General features: G+C 40.0%; 2 protein-coding genes across 2 annotated transcripts in view; one reads left to right on the top strand and one right to left on the bottom strand.

Moving 5' to 3' along the window:
- The window catches only part of LOC139710690 (ras-related protein Rab-34-like), a 41,920-nt gene extending 39,247 nt beyond the window's left edge, over positions 1-2,673 (bottom strand). Inside the window, exons 1-2 of the mRNA XM_071622610.1 lie at positions 2,592-2,673; positions 1,068-1,156 (exon numbers count right to left, since the gene is read on the bottom strand). Coding sequence (XP_071478711.1) covers positions 1,068-1,156; positions 2,592-2,645 — 143 coding nt within the window. The 5' untranslated portion in view covers positions 2,646-2,673. The remainder of the gene's footprint in view (positions 1-1,067; positions 1,157-2,591) is intronic.
- Positions 2,674-3,680: 1,007 nt separating this feature from the next.
- Positions 3,681-14,894, top strand: LOC139710675 (large ribosomal subunit protein uL23-like). The gene is made up of 6 exons (XM_071622594.1): positions 3,681-3,706; positions 5,801-5,910; positions 8,278-8,417; positions 11,744-11,920; positions 12,785-12,854; positions 14,798-14,894. Exons 1-6 carry the CDS (start codon positions 3,682-3,684, stop codon positions 14,810-14,812), a joined length of 537 nt encoding a protein of 178 aa, XP_071478695.1. The 5' UTR covers position 3,681; the 3' UTR covers positions 14,813-14,894.
- The last annotated feature ends 3,315 nt before the right edge of the window (positions 14,895-18,209 follow it).

Below are 18,209 nucleotides of genomic sequence, written 5' to 3'. Positions count from 1 at the left end.
TATGTAATACAATGTAGCAAAGTCACATCTTCAGTAATATACAGGTCCATATTGTAAAGGGACAACCTAGCGAGCAAATCCATGATTTTGATTGCTGCCCGTATTATTTCTATTTAATGATGTGGTTTGTTGTTCCAATTAGATTCCAAATCAGCTATACTAAATTGATCCTTGCTCATTGTTCTTGTGGACACAACACGACTACACAGACACATTGAGTTTTCTGCAGAGACATAATGTTCATTTCCTAGATCTCACACCTATTCCATGGTGGATGCTTTTGGGTTCTATATCATTCTGCCATCAAGACTTTTCTTTTGAGATGCAAAATTTATCTGTGTCTCTTTGTTGTTTTTTAACCCATTAAGTTCTAGAAAACCTTTATTTTTTTGGGGGGGGGGATGGTGGCGGTGATGGTTTGGTGCTGCATTTTTACATAACTTTTGTAATTCATTGTTTGGAATTCATGAGGTAGAGTAAATATATCTTTCCTTGATATTTTCTCTTTTTTTTAATATGCACTGTTGTCTTGGTTGCAGAAGTTTCAGACTCCTGCTAATCGCTTTTAAAACTGATGTAAATTGGTAATGCATGCTGTGATGATCCAAGTACCTGTTCCTTTCTCAAATTAATTTAGATTTTAGAAATTTCCTCCTGATTTTGTACAGATCTTGTGAATTCAACCAGTTCCATCTCACCTTCGTGCAAAATGTAATCTTGGGATAGGCATTCAAAAGGCAGGGTTGCCAATTTAATGAGAATGAGATGATCAATTCTGTGGCAAACTATGAACTCTGACCTGGGGGCACTTCATGAAGCTTCTAGGTCAGATATTTTTCTGACAAACTGTTACAAGCTACTGAAATCCTTGCATCTGAGTGGCTGAGAGCAAATTGGTCAGACAACTTTGTCGGACAAAATGTTTCATAAAATGAACCCCAGGACTTGATGAGTCGATTGAGATCTTTTTGCCATCACGTTACCAAGTTCCGTACTTACATGACGAAAGCAAAGGACAACTTACAAAATGCATCTCTTGGATCTCTTCACTGACCAGTGTAACTTACCCAACCGTTCCAGTCTTGTTGGCAAGACAGGCGTCTCTCACTCTCGAGTCAAAATCTGTCTCCTCATAAGGTGTCGTCTGTCTGTATGACTGTGGAAATGTCAGAGAAACAATACACAGCAAAAACATTTGGTACATGATTTCTTGAAAGTCTAGGAAATATTTGGCAGACAGAAAGATCCGTCTGTCTGGAGGAGTCTTATTTTTTTGACGTTATCACTCTCCTGACTGAGGTGATTCGTGAAGCCAGACGCAGTCTCCGTGGAACAAATCCCCGACGGCCAGATACAGACCGATCTTTCGGTCAAACATTTGGGTGTTATTTAGGGAAGGGTGTCCAGGTAATCCCTAGCCTAGGTGCATCCCAACCAAAAATTATGCCTCCCCCATCAAATAAAGCTGTCAAGACAAGTGTCATCCCTTATCAGGGGTAATAAAGCCAGGTACATCAGTTCGGGAAACCCACTCACAAGGGGGGCCCCTCCTTATAAGTAACCCGTCCCCCTTATAAGTAACCCCGTCCCCCTTATAAGTAACCCCCGGGGCACCCCTTATAAGGAGTCTCCACGCTTTTTTGCAATGCAACGCGAAAATGAAAGGACTGCGGCAATTCGCTTGATTATGTCCATAAAGCTTCACAAGTTTCCTAGTTACTCACGAAATTTGAGCAAAATCGGTTTGAGGCATCATATCTAAAATCATGGATTTAAATGCGATGTCAAACGACCCATGCGAATGCTGACATGCGAGCGATTACTGGCGTGAGTGTCGCCAGGCGCGGCGGCGCGGCAATGCTTGAGTGCAGACGTGGCGACTGAGTACGTTACTCAGACGCCACGTCTGCACTCAAGCATTGCCGCGCCGCCGCGCCTGGCGACACTCACGCCAGTAATCGCTCGCATGTCAGCATTCGCATGGGTCGTTTGACATCGCATTTAAATCCATGATTTTAGATATGATGCCTCAAACCGATTTTGCTCAAATTTCGTGAGTAACTAGGAAACTTGTGAAGCTTTATGGACATAATCAAGCGAATTGCCGCAGTCCTTTCATTTTCGCGTTGCATTGCAAAAAAGCGTGGAGACTCCTTATAAGGGGTGCCCCGGGGGTTACTTATAAGGGGGACGGGGTTACTTATAAGGGGGACGGGTTACTTATAAGGAGGGGCCCCCCTTGTGAGTGGGTTTCCCGAACTGACATTGTAAATCTATGATGCAATAATTATGGATGCATACAACTGCTAATATGACTTCATAAATACTCAAACTTTCCACAACTTCCAAGACTTCTAAACAAGTGATTGTGAAGTGTGAATGTAGTTTACTGGGTGATGTACTAAAATAGACTAAATTTATGAACTCACACAATCAGCTGAGCTGAGCCTGTGCTAGCTCACATACCTGCCGAGTTGCTTGAATTGTGACGGTGTGTATTTAATAACCTAGTCTCCTAGTACACAGTCAGACAGTGTTTTCTGTGTGTAAAAAAAGAAGATCTAGTAGAAGTTTAATAGAACTCTACTTACTTGGGGAAACTTGGTTATAATCCGATCCCTGGCTGCTGCATGACTGATTCTCATGTTGACTTCCGACTCCTTAATTAGATCTAGACTATGTCATCTACGAACAGAAATCACTTTCACAAACAGAACGAACGGCGGCCTTCTAACAATGGTTCTAATATTAAAGGTAAAATTACTAACGTTAAATCTAACAATAAGTTAGTATTTCTTTCAGCTTGGTGTTGTATTTTTTGTAGGCCTAACGTCACGCGTAAAACTGGAAACAGAGCTAGCGAACGAACGAACGAACTGCACAGCCCAGCGCGCTAGCCATTAGCGTAGATTACACTCCGCTACGGATGCCCCGAAGGATGCGGCGTCTCAGATCCTGCTTGCCGATGCGATACCTGCACTTTTGACAATCGGTGAGTTTACAGACACAGCTCAGCTCAGCAGGTGATCGAAGTTAGCTATCAATCTCGTTTTGCTGAAATATTCTATAGGCAAAACGGCAGAAGTACAAACGGCGACGTGATCCCGTAAAACTTTCCTCCCAGCTACTGTAATTTACTTCCTACTAATTTTTCCTCAAGTCCATGAAGGTGTATGCAAACTGACAGTTGTCGAGTAAGTGTGTGCGCGCAGACTGGACCACCGGTGGTGTACCGCGGTATCGGTACATGTGCCGTGTGTGGGACCACTAACGTTAGTTCAGTGCTTCACGTAGTGTGTGTGGGACCGACTCGACTGATCACACCTTCATTTTCACATCCTTCGATGTCTTTCTTGAGCTCTTTTTTTCGTGCTTTGACTTCTGACCGCGCGTTCGCACTCATCAACTATCCTTGCGCTGTGAATCTGTAAGAATTACTACGTAAATTTTACGCGCGCGCAGCGCAATTATATTCATCTAGGTTTGTAAATAATTGTGACTAAAACATCACATTTAAAATTCAATATTCATCATAAATCTATAACATATAATATCTCTAGGATATATATATATATTTTTTTTCAAATTTATCGCAATTTACTTAAAGATTAATTTTTGAGTAATATAATCTCTGCATAATAAATTGCCATCTTTCTTTTTAGTCGTCCTCTTACAAGCAACATGGCCCCGAAGGCGAGATCTGAGGGTAAAATGACAGATAAAAAGCTTGTATCGGTTACATTTTGGTGTACTCTTGATCACTTTCCCCCAAAGTATATTTCTTTTTATAAACATGTAGGCAATACCTGATATTCATGTGATTTGATTGATGCAAAAAGAAGAAATGTCAGAGTGAAATACCACGCGTGCTCGTGCTTGGAACGTGTAGGCCTAGCTGGGTACATGTACTGTAGTGTATGTAAATTGAAACAGTCATTAGGCAGTGGTATGGTTGGGGCACCACCTATCGACAGGGCACCTTCCCATCGACACCCTGCGTATCATGGCTGTTTGCGTATAGAACAAAAAAGTACGCGCGGGATTAAGTGTCATTAGCTATAAAAACAATAAAAACGAAGAAACGAAAATCAAACTCAAACAAACCAAGCTAAAAATTACACATCCGATCAGTAACGACGCATGGCTGTGAAATTCACGTGTATTACCTATGGCCTGTGAAATTCACGTGTATACCTATGCTGTGAAATTCACGTGTATACCTATGGAGGAGAGGGGGTGTCGATCGCAAGGTTCCCTTTTTAGCTGCGCGAAGAAAACGGAACGCACACACTAAAATTGCGCTATTTTAAAACGGAGATTCATAATCAACGAGACGGTCACGACATTCAAAACTGCAGTATTTATGGCATATTTGAGGTAAGAATTAGGCGGATTTGTATTATATTTTTAGAATAAACAAGCTACAGATCCTTAGGGTGTCGATACGTGGTACCCCCAACCCTATATGATCGTATGGTGCTGGTGCTTATAGCTGTAATGGCCTGCCGCCTGGTTCCGAGTTCTAGATACAATGCCATCAATGGATGAAAAAATAAGGTGAAATTGAAATGATGTGGAAAGTAGACCCTAACACTAACACATCAACAGAAACAATCATAAGAAAATATTATATATAGACCATATCTAGGTTGTCAAAAAAAGAAAAGAAATGTGAGGTTATTTTCATTGTCATGCCTGATGTTGGGTTCCCAGTGCTGTGTGAACTGTAGTAAGAAGCACTAGTAATCTGTAGAATTTATGCCGTTGATACAATCACATGTGTATATATCATGTGTGTTACTGTTGCTTGAGATATAGATCTACCAATGTGTGGGTGCGCGTGCATGGATGGTAAGGACACATGCACACCTGGGCTGTGTGTGTGTGTGTGTGAGTGCATAGTGGTTGTACTATGAGTAGTATTACTATTGGAACCTACAGAAAAAAAAAAAATGATTTCTACTCGTGCTTTTAGAAGTCTTAGATTCAGCTTGATGCGTGTGTGTGAATGAAATTCATCAGGCACCATCACTTCAAAGTTCAAAGTGGTGAGCTGCAACACTGCAGTCTAAGAGTAACTTAAGAGTGCAGGTCTGATTTTTCAACTTTATCAACATGATAACCCCCCTAAAAAACAAAAAAACAAAACAAAAACTAAACAAAACAAAAGAACAACCAAAAAAAAAAACCAAAAAATGACAACAAAACAAAAGCACAAACAAAACAAGAATGGGTTAACATACATAGTTAGTAATTTTTAAAGCACAAAATGTTTGTTTCATCAGAAGTAATTAAGTATATTGTCTGTACTGTGCTTGTGTAATGCTGTTTGCACTTTTAGCATCCCCATGTGTTTTTCTGGCTGAACAGACGAATATAATACAATCTATTAAGTATAAGATACCATGTCCTTTTTTTTTCTTCTTCTTCTTAGAGCTGTAACTTTTCAAAATTCAGTGTGAAGATGACTTGTCCCCTGCTTGGCTTAATATGCCGTTAGTGTATCCCAAAGTAAGTTAGAAACTAGGTTACTTCATGAGAAAGACAAAAGTATGCTGTCTGTGATGTAATTTGTTTTACGCCTTGATAAATATTTTTATGTTTCCATACCATCAACATCTGTAGACTGTCATGTATGATTAGGGGTTTCTCTGTAAGTGAAAATACTGTTTTCAGTAGCCTTGCTCTCAAGAGAGCTGCCAAACTGAAATGTTTTTAACTGCTATGTTTCATGAAAGTTCATGAATTCTGTTGGTCTCATTCTAATATCACTCCCCTCGTGTACTCTTGTATCAAACAGCTCAGCGAAAGGCTGGAAAGAAGGGCCCTGCCCAGAGGGAACCGGCGGCAAAGGTTGAGGCCCGGGCAGAAGCCAAGGCCAAGGCCAAGGCTAAGGCAGATGCCATCAAGGTAAGCATTCTAACGAAAGGTAGTAGCAAGTAAATTGATGATCAAACGTTACTTGTCTGAGTTATATTCATATGCTGTCATTACTACTACTAGATAGGCAAGCTACAACAGTTCATGATGTCACAGAAGTGCAACAATGTAGAAAAATGTGAAAAGAATTTTACACATTTATTTATATTTTTGCCTAATTGAGAGAACTTGACTTCTCTCCTTCAGGGCCAGCAGTGACTAATTAATATTACCCTTAAATTATATCAGTAACAAGTTGAAGGAATTTGTATCTATTATGAAAATATAACACCATGTATAATACACTTTATATATATATATATATATATATATATGTATATGATTTTTTGTATGCCTCCACCACGTAGTGGTGCCGGAGGCATTGTGTTTTCGGGTTGTCCATCCGTTCGTCCTTCCGTCCGTCCGTAATGAATTTTGTGGACAGCGTAACTAAAAAACTTTTTTGAGGTATCCTAATGGAACTTGGCATGTATGTGCATTAGGGGGTAAAGTTGTGCCTATCAACTTTTGGGTGCACATGCTCAAGGTCAAAGGTCAAGGTCAAATGCTCAAAATTTCACTCATTCCCCCATATCTATGCAATGCCTGAAGATACTTTCTTGAAACTTAGTGTATACATGTATTAGCCAATTAAGATTATCTGGTGAAAGTTTGGGTCATGAGGTCAAAGGTCAAAAGGTCAAGTAAAGATGTTAAAATTTCACTCTTTTTTTTTTCCATATCTTGGAAATGGTTCAAGGTATCTTCATGGAACATAGTATGTATGCATGTACTGAGTGGCATTGATTATCTAGGGAATTTTAGGTTCATGGGGTCTAAGGTCAGGAGTCAAAGGTCAAGGGCAACACCTTAAAATTTTACTATTTCCCTCATATTTATGCACTGCCTGCAGGATTTTTTTTTCTTATTTTTTAACTGGATGTATGCATGTATAACCCAATAGAGATTCTCTGGGAAGTTTTTACTTTCCCCAAAAAGGTCAAAGGTAAAAAGGTCAGAGATCAAGTGAAATTTCTGAACTTTACTTCTTCCTCCATATCTCGGAAGTGGCTCAAGTTATCTTGAAACTTAGTACATATTTATGTATGTTCTGCCTGACAGTGATTCTCTTATGAATTTTAGGGTCAAAGGTCAAGGGTCAAAGGCCAGATGAAAATGGTAGCAATTTACTATTCAATACAGAAATTGCACTTTTTCTCCTTACCTTGAAAATTACTCAATGCATAAACTTATGAAAGAGTCAAAGTCAAGCAAAAGACCTAAAATCCCCAAATACATGCTCTCCCATTCATCCAATTAAACATAGGTCAAGGAAGGTGAACGTTCAACACATTTGTGACAAGCATATCATTTTGATATTTTGCCAATTTTGTGAAATTATAATCACACATTGTCCACATGTACTACAGACCTATTAGGAGAATCATGCATTATGGCGGAGGTGTACCAGTCGCCATAGCGACATTTCTAGTTCTCTTTTTTTTAACAGAATTCTCTACATTTTCTTTAATATCGTTCATTTAAATGTCATCACATGTTCTCGTTGCCTTCCTGAAAGCTTGTGGGTTTAAGTAATACCTGGGAATTCTTTGGGTCTTAATTGCTCATCAAAATTTTCTGAATCTTCATACTGATGTTTTCTGCTTATCATTTTGCATTCGTTAAATTCACACATGTTTGGGTTAAATTATGTTAGCATGAACAACCATAGTCAAATTAATGAATATTGTTTTAGAGGTTGTGGAAGACAGTAATCCTTTGTTAGCAAGATTACTGGCAAACTCATTTAGCCAAGTGATTGACCAACTGCAGCTCCACCCGCTCCACCCAACCCCTGTATTATTCTGAAATGTTTGGTGGAACAAAGTGCCAAATTAGAGTACAACAGTTAAGAATTCCAATAGTGGATTTATAATTGCTTTTTTTTTTTTGGTTTGAAGTTTTGTGTAAATTATTTGTAAGATATCTGGAATTATCATGAAGCTTGACATTTACTTCATATAACCTTTGGTTTTAAAGTGTGTGGCAAACTGCTTTTATCTCAGATGTTGCATAAGACTGTAGTCCTTTAAAGGGGATGTGCAAGCTGATATTACGTCCCACGGAATCGGCGCTCTGGATATAACAAAAACTTCAGTCTGAGCAAAAGCAGACATGTTTTATTCAGTGTTGTGATTTGACCAGTGATTTGACATTGATGTGATGTCATGATGGATCCAAACAGACCTCGGTTGTAACACCCTGAAGGAAATGAACAAAAGGTATGAAACTGTGTTCCCCAAAGATCTTTGAAGAGCAGCTTGGTCCTGACTAGTTGTTGTCCTTCCCTTCTTCCAGGCAAAGAAGGCTGTCCTGCGTGGAACCCATTCCACCCGCAAGAGCAAGATCCGCAAGAGGGTGACGTTCCACCGCCCCAAGACTCTGAAAACCCCGCGCCACCCCAAATACCCCAAGAAGAGCAGCCCCAGGCGGCCAAGGTAAACGATAAGTGATGCCTGTTGGCAAACATCAGTGAAGGAGAATTAGCAGTAGCTGCATTATGCCTACAACAAAATCCTCAAAGTACCTTCTTTAGCTGATGGTTACTCTCTCACTCTGCAGTAATTTTTGGGATTTTCCCATCGCTGGTGTGAAATATTGCATGCAATGTGAATTTCAGACATGACGTGGGCAAATATTCTTTTCCTGCCATACAGTTGGTAGCACAGTTTTTCACAAATGACTTATAAATACAATAGTGTTGCAAGTTGTTACATTTGAAATAAAAAAAAAAACCAAAAAAACATGATGATGGAGTGAGAAATATGTTGTACCCATTTTTGAGAAGCAGAGTCCCCTATTTTCCACTTTGTAGGCAGATTCCTTTACAATTGTGTTATGGAAGGAAGTATTTTATTGTATTTATAATTGGCTTAGTTGGAAATCACCAGAAAATATATGGCATATTCTCTATGTTCACATGGTCCTTTAAAAATGGTATGGTTTACAAAGATCAAATTACGTGCTGATGATGAATATATATTCATTTTGTGCTGTCTTTCTTGTTTCTTCAGTGATTTGTTGCAACTCGTGTGCATGTCATTCCAGTTTTCAATATTGATATTTTGTGTTGTTTCATGTTTCTGTGGGGATAACAAAATTACAATAGTGCTGAAATTTCCAGTGTTTTGGGGTCACCTGAGCCAAAGGCTCATTGAGCTATTGTGATCGCTCTTTGTGCGGCTTGCGCTGTCCGTGGTGCGTTGTGTGTAAACTTTTTATGCCTCCGCCACAAAGTGGTGCCGGAGGCATTATGTTTTCGGGTTGTCCGTCCGTCCGTCTGTACGTCCGTACGTCCGTACGTCTGTACGTCCGTACGTCCGTACGTCTGTACGTCCGGACGTCCGTACGTCCGTCCGCTTTCGTTTACGCGATCACTTGAGTAATATTTACTGGAATTTTACCAAACTTGGTCCAAGTATGAAGTATGATGGGGCAATTATTTGATAAGATTTTGGGTGAAATCGGCTAAAGGTCAAAGGTCAAAGGTCGAGGTCAAATCATGAAATTGTATCCATTTACCCGATAACTCAAGACTGGATGGAGCAAATTTCGCCAAACTTTGTTGGAGGATGATGTATGATGGGACAATTACTTGATTAGTTTTTCAGTGAAATCGGACAGAGGTCAAAGGTCAAAGATCAAGGTCAAATCCTAAAATTTATCTGTTTACGTGATAACTCAAAACTGAAAGAAGCAGCTTTCACCAAACTTGGTCCAAGGATGATGTATGATGGGACAATTAGTTGAGTAGATTTAAGTGACATTGGCAAGAGGTCAAAGGTCAAAAGGTCAAGGTCAAATGCCACAAATGTTGCAAATTCCCCCATATCTATGCAATGCCCAAAAGGTATTTTCTTGAAACTTGGTGTGGACGTGTACTACTACGTAAAGATTCTCCAGAGAGAGTTTCATGTCATAAGGTCAAAGGTCAAAAGGTCAAAGGTGAGACGAAAATGTTGCAATATCACTTTTCTCGCAAATTGTTCCATGTATCTTCGTGGAACTTGGTAAATACGCATGTACTGACTGGCAGGGATTATCTACGGAATTTAGGGGTCATGGGTCAATAGTCGGCTCCGCAAAATTTTATTATTTCCCTCATATACTAGTATATGCAATGCTTGCATTATTAGTTTCAAAACTTTATACATGCATTACCTAATGGAGATTCTTCGGGAAATTTCCAGCTAGAAGGTCAAAGGTCAGAGGTTAAGGGTCAAAGGCCAGGTTTCAATGCCCCCCCCCCCCCCCAAAAAAAAAAAAAAAAAAAATCTATTTTGTACCATCATGACACTCTTTCATCATACCATGGAAATTACTCAATGCATAAAGTAATAAAAAGGTCCGTCAGAATTCAAGTAAAATTCTCACTTCCCCAAATATGTGTACCTGCACTCTTAGAAAATTATAGCAACCCAGTTCAAGACATTTCTGACAGACCTGTCATTTCAATATTTTGCCAGTTATGTGAAACTGTCATGGATCACACATTGTGAAGACATTGTACTATGCGCCTATTGGGAGAATCATGCATTATGGCGGAGGCATCAGTCGCCATAGCGACATTTCTAGTTACATTTTCATCTTCTTGAAAACCCCATGACGGATTTTCACCAAACTTGGCAGATAGCATCCCTAGGGGGATAGGATCTTAATTTCTTCCAATGTGCACCATGCCCCACCTAGGGAATCTTTTAAAATCTTCTCTAGAACCAGAAGTGATAGCTGTGAGTTAGTACATTGATGACTGTAGTTTCAAGTTTGTTCGTGGCAGATCCAGGGGTGGGGAGGTCCAAGCGGGGGCCTAAATTGTACACGTTCTTCTTGAAAACCCCATGATGGATTTCCACCAAACTTGGCAGTTAGGATCCCTGGAGGGATAGGATCTCAATTAGATCAAATGGGCACCATGCTCCCCCTGGGGGCCCCTGGGGGCCCCTGGGGGACCCAAGCCCCCCAAAATTAAAGAATATTTAAAAATCTTCTCTAGAACCAGAAGTGATAGAAATCTATAAGTTAATACTATGAGTTAGTACATTGATGACTGTAGTTTCAAGTTTGTTCATGGCAGAACCAGGGGTGTCCCCCTTGGTGCCCAGGGGTGTCCAAGTGGGGGCCTAAATTGTATATTTCCATCATCTTCTTGAAGACCCCATGATGGATTTTCACCAAGCTTGGCAGGTAGCATCCCTACAGGTAGGATCTCAATTTGTTCAAAAGGCACCATGCTCCCCATGGGGGCTCCATGGGGCCGTTATCTCCAAAAATCAAGGAACCTCTAAAAAATCTTCTTCTCTAGAACCAGAAGTGATAGAGCTAAAAGGTAAAATAAATACTATGGGTAAGTACATTGATGACCGTAGTTTCAAGTTTGTTCATGGTGAATCTAAGGGTGCCCCCCCCCCCCCCCATTTCATATTCTTTGATTCCCCTCTTTTTTTTGGGGGGGGGAACTGGGCTGGAGCACAATGCCCAAAGTGGGGGGGGGGGGGGGGGGGGGGGAGACAAACAAAACCCCCAAATTAAGGAATCTTTTCAAATCTTTTTTTCTCAAATTGTAAGCGATAATCTTCGGTAGTGCTATGTGTAATTTAAATTAGTGACTGCGTTGAAGGTAACTTGGGATGCTCAGGTGAGCGTGAGATGTACTCGGGACGTGTCAAGACGTACTCTTGACCTATTGGGAGAACCATGCATTATGGCGGAGGCATACCAGTCACCATAATGACATTTCTACGTGGTCTGTCGTTTTTCGTGATAGGTTGGACCAGTACAGCGCCATCAAGTTCCCGCTCACCACAGAGAGCGCCATGAAGAAAATTGAGGAGAACAACACCCTGGTGTTCATCGTTGCTCTGAAAGCCAACAAGTTCCAGATCAAGACGGCAGTCAAGAAGCTCTACGACATTGATGTTGCCAAGGTCAACACCCTCATCAGGTAAAGATGTTGCTGCTTCATCTTGGTCCAATTTCCCAGACCTTGTTTGTTTGTATGTTTGTTGTTTATTGTTCGTGTAATATATTTATATTGTGTTCATGTGGTATTACTGAATTTAAATCACTTTACCCTTGGGTAGAGACAATACTTTGCAGTCCAGTGGTAAATAGCTGCATGCAGAAGTTTCGATGAAGTTCCATTTCTCTCTCATCCTTATGTATTGGAGGCCTTTTTTTAGTCTGGACAGTTTGCAAATACCAGATATACTGCATTCATCTAATTTGTAATCATTAAAGGTCATCACTATCATCATAATTAATGCCATTTGCCATGTACACCCCCTTCTTGTCTGAAGCAATGGCAACATAGTGTGTGAATAGATTGTGATTGCATAACAGGTGCATTTCATCAGTGACAGTGACAAGGTAAAGGCTCAGTGGTCACATCTTGTACAGCCTCAGCAAAGAGTGACCAAATTTATTGGACACATCTATGGGACTACCTGGGCATGTATGCATCTTGTGTGGACAGTCTCCTCATGAACGTGGAAAATATTCCTGCCCTAGTTAGGGGCGCATTTAATAAGAATTGAAATTCTGGTACAGTGCACTCCGATTATATCGAACACGGTTATAATGAAATCCTCGCTACAACAAGGTACAAATTCAGGTCCCAAAATTTTTCATTACTACATATCTTTAGATACTTCACTGTTCAGCTATAATGAAATCCGTTATAATTCTTCTTTTTTTTTTTAAACCAAGGTGGTCCAGAGGACTTTGTTATAATGAGAGTGCACTGTAGTGACAAGTTGCTCATGTTGGTAGCACTTACCTGTTTGCCCTATTTTTGACTGTTACACAGGCCCGATGGACAGAAGAAGGCCTACGTCAGACTAGCCCCGGACTACGATGCCCTTGATGTTGCAAACAAGGTGAGAAAGGGTGAAGTTGACGTGAAGCCAGCTGTGTTGCCATCTCATGTTATGACATTTTGATAAATCTTGTATGATTGAAAATGCCTTTGGTTGTGTTACTGCTTTGCTTTTGAATCAAATCAAGGACATTCTTTAATTTCTAGAGGAGTGACTTTGTTTTGGTACGATCATCTACAGGCTTGTATCTCCTCCCTGGCCATAAAAAAGTGTAAATGGGAAATCAGTTCCAATATTCGGCACGTTCTTTGCAAGCTGCTTCTTGCTCAAACTCATTTTTTAAAAGACGACAGTGTAATTGACAGCTTTTCATTAGCAATACGTTGGTACATATTGGTTGTTATTGAAATGAAGTAGAGCAAAATTGCGGTTGATTGACTCCTACCATCAAAAATTGTCTCCACGAGTATTATGCACTTGTCAATGTAATGACTCACCCCACTACCCCCGGACATGGGTGCGTCATTTCCTCGTTTGGTCCGTCAAATTTGTGACCCACGTGTGCGTCATTTTACCAGCTATGTCCGTCAAATTTTTGACCGAGAGGTGCGTCAAAATCCCATCATTGTCGTCAAATTTTTGACCGAGGGGTGCGTCATGGTACATCACTTGGCTATGGAAAATAACACGCATTATTCTGAACCGAGGGGTGCGTCATGGTATGCACTTGGCTATGGAAAACTGCACGCATTTTTGCACGCTACGTATACCAGTACCGGATACACGTACGTACCGCGAGTGAATTTACAGTGAGCGCTTTCCCGCGGCAAGTGAAAATCAAAGTCGGGAAGCGTTTTGGAGTAGGCCTAAGAGGGGAAAATGCTTGCCCGAATCTGGTTAAAAGCCACCCTTTCTCCTCGCATTTTCTTTCCAACAAACTCATGAAATCACGCATACTCAATCTCAAGCCAGACGGACTGTTTAGCTATATAACGATTTCAACCTCACAGTACTAAATAGTAAAATCAAAGATCGTATACGGAATTCCGTATACGATCTTTGGTATACCGTTGCGTGGTGCGTACTGCGCGTACCTGCAGCTGCAGTAGCAGGCAAGTCGAGTGTTAGTGGTGCGCGACTCGCTCGCTAACGCTGTGCAATTCGCAAGTGAGCAGCGTGCTCGTTTATATTCCTCATCGAACGTACATCGTCCATGTGTTGCATTCAACCGGACTAGAAATGGCCGCGCACATACAGCGCATCTGCAGACAAGTCATATGTATGGCCAGGTGACTATGGATTGCATGCACATACATTCGGAATATCGTAGCAGCAGAGTGATGTACGGTGAATGACGGTACGGTGCTTACAGGGCCAGGGTAAGGAAACTTGCCGAAACTTTGACAAATTGTGTTTACGAACCGAAAGAAAATGAAATTGCTTGAATAAAGCGTATGCAAAAATCCTTTCATTATTTACGGGGGTGCGTCAAATGTACCGAGGATGTCCGTCAAAAAAGTGACCTAGGTGTTCGTCAAAAACCCCGTGTTGTCCGTCAAAAAAGTGACTGTGGTGTTCGTCAAAAACCCCGTGTGGTCCGTCAAAAAGTGACTGTGGGGGTGCGTCAAAAACCCCGTGTGGTCAGTCAAAAAATGACCATGACGCACCCATGTCCGGGGGTAGTGGGGTGCGTCATTACATTGACAAGTGCATTACATGCAAAGGATACTGTAAAACCAGACATTTTTGTGTGCATGCAATTTTTTGTGCATTTCACTAGGAGACAAGATTTGCAAAATTAAAATGTACACAAAAGTTCTTGCCTACACAATGCATTGAATGCCAATGGCAATTCAATTAAAATTTGGGCCACGATAAAGGCCATCAGCTCCAACTCGCAAAAATTTCATGCTGCGAATATTTCTGGTTTTACAATGTTTTATGATCAGAATATTAATAGTTCGACTTTGTAATGATTTCTTGTGCATCTTCTGTTTCCACAGATCGGCATTATATAAACATCTCTTCACTGGTCAGCACACAAGAGGGTATAAAGCCATGCAGGTCATCATGCTGTGAATAAATAGCATAAAATGTCACATATCCGGCTCCCGTGTGTCGTACTTATCTACGGAGTACCAGTCTCCCATGGTGATTGGGTTTGATTTGAATTGTAAGCGAGGTTGGTTGAACCAAGCTACACCACTTGGGCAAGTGTAAAGACTTTATTGTTTTCTTTCTCAACACTCTGTTTGTGTGCATGTGTGTGCTGATAGGTTATGTATGTATGTATGCATGTATGTGTGTATATATGTTTTGGGTGTATGTATGTATGTATGTATGTATTTATTTGTTCAGTCGTATTTCACCAGGGTAGCCCCATCAGTAGACAGGTACTGTTCTTCCTGGGGGCCCTTCACATACAATCATAGCAGATATAAAACAGTAACATTTACACTAAGTACAACATACGTGGACAGGTTCCACTGAATCCCATACATACAATCACACAATAACTATACATGGACATTCATAAACATACTAATCAAACAAACGATAATACCATGGTGGGCCTACGTATCTATCATTACCAAAAAGTTAACCATAAGTTTCATTAAGAAATAATTATGTCACCATGGCAACACATCATCCGACAATAACAAAGAGATGTTTTCTGTACATCTGAGGCTCACATGTATGGATATACAGCATGTGTGCATTTGGGTGAGCATGCTTTTGTGGAAGAATGGCATCAGTTGCTCATGTCTGATATTAGATACAAATTAGGATTGTCTGTAGTGGACCAAAATAGTCATTTGGGTTAATCTATTCAAATTTTAATTAAAATTTATTGTACTTGAGAGATTAATCTCTTCTCTACCTACTGTCAAAATTTGGCTGCCTAAAACAAATTAAAATGGAGATAAAAACAGTTTTCCTGGACCATATATTTTCAGACAGGCGCTGCTTTTGCTATGAATTTCTTTAATGCTCCTGCACAGCACGCCTGAGTGACCCTACTCTTTAGATCCTCCTTTCTCCCTTTTCTGTGTAGCTGCACCTCCTCCAACTCTTATTTCACTCACTTTTTGAATGGGTTTGGATGGTCCAGTTTTAACAAGGTGTATATTATTTTAAAGCTTGGAACTTACTCTTTCAAACTACATATATAAAAGAAAGTAAAAATTCATCGTCGCCTACTTTTTGTGGGTTTTGAGCCGGGTGGTCGCATGTGCTTAATGATGGTAATGATATGATTCATACACTGCATGACTTGTTGATCATGTTCGCATTGATCAACTAGCAATATTCACAAACATAGTACATTTACACTGTATCCATATACAATACAGTGGACTCGTGTTTTAACGAAGTTCTCGGGACCGATGGTTTTCTTTCGTTATATCGAAATTTTGTTATGGCCGAACAATTAAACAATACAAATACATAGAGTGGATAATGCTGCAGCCTGAATTTTTACTTCGTTGTAACCGGAATTTTGTTGTAACCGTGTTCGTTATAATGGGAGTGCACTGTATAATGCACTTGGCAAGAATGACACTTTGTTTCTTGTGTGAGATTCCAAGCAGTCTCAAAAAAAAAAAAAAAACATTGCTCCCGTTCACTTCGTGAGAATGCAGACAAGATGAATTGTGAGTTGTTTGCGAGGCTACAACTTTCATAAGGCTGAGGCTAAGATAAGAAGAAGTCTTTTTATGTGTTCAATAGTATGTACAGTGCACTCCCATTATCACAAACACGGTTATAACGAAATTCCAATTACAATGAAATAAAAATTTAGGCTGCAACATTATTCGCTCTATGCTTTTCATTGTTTATTTGTTCGGTAATAATGAAATTTCAATACATGTATAACGAAAGAAAAATGCCGGTCCCGAGGTCTTTTTATAACGAGAGTCCACTGTCCACGTGTGCCATGAAGAGTTTGATAAACAGATATAAAAATGAGGCGTGTGTGTTGATATGTTTGTTTGCAGAGATGTGGTTGCCAAAAAGAGAAAGAAATTGCACAAGCAACAATGAAGAGCATAGGAGGTTGGAGATCGACCAAACAGGGTTTCTTTTGTTTGCCTGTAGTGCTAGATTAACAGCTTTGTGTATGAGGGAATGTCACAGAATTTTTACTCAAACTATAAATATTGATGCAAAACACAAATGCAACAAATTTGAAATCATTTCGGTTGAAGTTAAGTCTTTAATTGACATCTTTCTTTCCAGCAAGAAGACAAAATATCGTACATAAACTTGATGATCATTTTAATTTCCCAGCATCGGCTGGTTTAAGATGATACGAACCACTGCAACTTCAAAGGAATTGTAACATATCGGCATCCTTACAATACATGTACATGAAAACGTTTGAATACAGCAATAATTAGAAGATTTGAATGCAGCATAACATATATTACACTTTGGCAACTGTACTTACGCATCTCTAGCTACATTTTCAGTAACATACAGTGTAATTGACATTGAAAACAACTACCACATGTAGTATGAATTGTATGCCTATAATATATCAATAAATACGCGCCAAGCAACATATACGAATTGCAAGATTTGATGCAGCAACTATTGACCACATGTATGTCTAGAGAGCCCAATACATGTACTTCATACAGTACTTGCTTTCCACGATAACTGCAAAACTCTACCTGAGGTTTAGTGAAGACATACCAAGTACAGTGTATAACAGTAACTAATTAGTGCTGATCATATTGATCTTGAAAAATGGACATAAATTTGAAATGAAATGTAAAAGACATGGGGAAATCAGAAGGTATTTGAGATAGAAACACACATGGATTTGAATACCTAAGAAACTGAGCAGTAGTGAAATCAGCTGACGAGGCTTGAAAGGATGTCTCATGCAAATGATGTAAATTAACCACCGAGATAATTCTGTGAGCACGCAGATTTATGTTTGCGGCAAGCGCAATTCTGAAAATTATTTCAGTGAACTTCTTTCTCCCCTCCCCCACAACATTTGGTAGATGTTTGAAGTTTTCTTTCGTAAACTTAATGGTCCGAATTCACAAAGGTGGTACAATCTTTGTCCATGGTGTAAACCATCCCTCATGGACAATATATTAACATTTCGTCACTACGAAATGACTGATTTTGTAACGAAATAAGTCATGCGACACTTGCCGCCCCATACAAAACTACGGTCTTTGTCCATCATGGACAAAGATGGTATCATACCACCTTCGTGAATTCGGGCCATTCTGTGCAGTTAATTCACATTCAGCTTTCCTGACAACATGTGCCAAAATGTCAAATACAACACTGTTTACTACATACTACCACATGTTACATACAATATTTCATTTTCATGGAAATTGATGTGCAAAACATCCACAAATGCAGCTAGGATACCTTGAGAAGAGAAAG

This window comes from Diadema antillarum, unplaced genomic scaffold (genome assembly GCF_040938485.1).
Source record: "Diadema antillarum isolate AM-2024a unplaced genomic scaffold, OU_Dant_1.0 seq00001553_RagTag, whole genome shotgun sequence".
Lineage (NCBI taxonomy): Eukaryota > Metazoa > Echinodermata > Echinoidea > Diadematoida > Diadematidae > Diadema > Diadema antillarum.
Note: the sequence above shows the minus strand (reverse complement) of the source record. Positions and strands in the feature narration are given on the sequence as shown.

Excerpts from the sequence above, each read along its gene's own strand:
- LOC139710675 (XM_071622594.1), top strand. The coding sequence starts at position 3,682 with ATGGCCCCGAAGGCGAGATCTGAGG. Across the intron at positions 5,911-8,277 it reads CTAAGGCAGATGCCATCAAG|GCAAAGAAGGCTGTCCTGCG; the intron begins GTAAGCATTCTA and ends CCCTTCTTCCAG. Across the intron at positions 11,921-12,784 it reads AAGGTCAACACCCTCATCAG|GCCCGATGGACAGAAGAAGG; the intron begins GTAAAGATGTTG and ends ACTGTTACACAG.